Source organism: Arachis ipaensis, chromosome B10, assembly GCF_000816755.2.
Source record: "Arachis ipaensis cultivar K30076 chromosome B10, Araip1.1, whole genome shotgun sequence".
In the NCBI taxonomy this organism is placed as follows: Eukaryota; Viridiplantae; Streptophyta; class Magnoliopsida; order Fabales; family Fabaceae; genus Arachis; species Arachis ipaensis.
Window position 1 is genome coordinate 115,157,411 of NC_029794.2, and position 1,021 is coordinate 115,158,431.

Consider the following 1,021-nt stretch of genomic DNA (forward strand, 5'->3'; position numbering starts at 1 on the left):
GTCCCCCGCCACTGCCTCGGGGAGCGTGGGTGCCGCCATCAGGCGCTGGACCTGGCAGGGTCGGAGGGTCCTCCGCCTTAGGCAGGCGTCGTCGAGGGGCACGCCCAGGACACGGATGAGGACGAAGAGGATGTGCTTGCATGGGGTGGTTCGGTCCGGGCACGTGCATGATGGTGTGGACGAGAGGTTCACCGTGTAGACGTTCCCGGTGGCGCCAAAGACGAAGAAGGTGGTGGTGGAGCGGTGGAGGAGGAGGAGGCGGTGCCTCAGGGCACGGACTATCCGGTCTGAGATTGGTTGGCTCGGCTTGAACCGGGGGTGGTGGTGGTGATGATTCTGCTGCGACGAAGATGACGAGGATGACGAAGAAGAATTATTATTATCAGAATTAGAAGCAACGGATTCCATTGTTATGGAGAGAGGGTTGTTATGACAGTTGGTGGTTTTGTTTGTTTGTTTGTTTGTTTGTTTGTGGGGGTAGGGAAAGAGTAAGATCAGAGGAAGGAAGGAAGCTTTATTTAGTTAGTTTGTAGGGCGGAGAATTCCAAAGCGTAATTTGATGATGAGGTAATTACCCATGCAGCACGCTTAAGCTACCTGCCTAGCTAGGCAAATCAATCAAAAATCACATACCATTACGTGCAATTCACACATGTTGTTGTTGTTTTGCCAACTGCTTTTGTAGTAGTATGTATCTTCTATTTTGGGGGATAAGGTATATTCCTATCCTTCCTTTTGAAATTAGATAGCGTCTCATTATTCTCATATCTGTTGGAACAACTGAACAACCTTCATAAAATGTTATTTACCATTGTTCTTTGCAGCATTCAAAATGGTGGATATACGCATATCCTTATTCATTCTTGTGAATGAATTTGCTATAGTATAGAAAGGTCTAACCTGTTATAAATTATTTTACATGATTATTTTAAATAATACTATATTCTCATCTTTTTTTTTTGGTTGATGTCACACATTATAGAAAAAATTTCAAGAATCAAACAGAATTTAGTATTTTTAA

General features: G+C 44.3%; 1 protein-coding gene across 1 annotated transcript in view; it reads right to left on the bottom strand.

Annotated features, from left to right (window-relative positions):
* The window catches only part of LOC107621708, an 885-nt gene extending 383 nt beyond the window's left edge, over nt 1-502 (bottom strand). The window contains 2 exon segments of the mRNA XM_016323724.2: nt 1-3; nt 6-502. The exon segment at nt 1-3 is cut by the window's left edge and continues 383 nt beyond it. Of these exon segments, the coding sequence (XP_016179210.2) occupies nt 1-3; nt 6-408 (406 nt within the window). The 5' untranslated portion in view covers nt 409-502.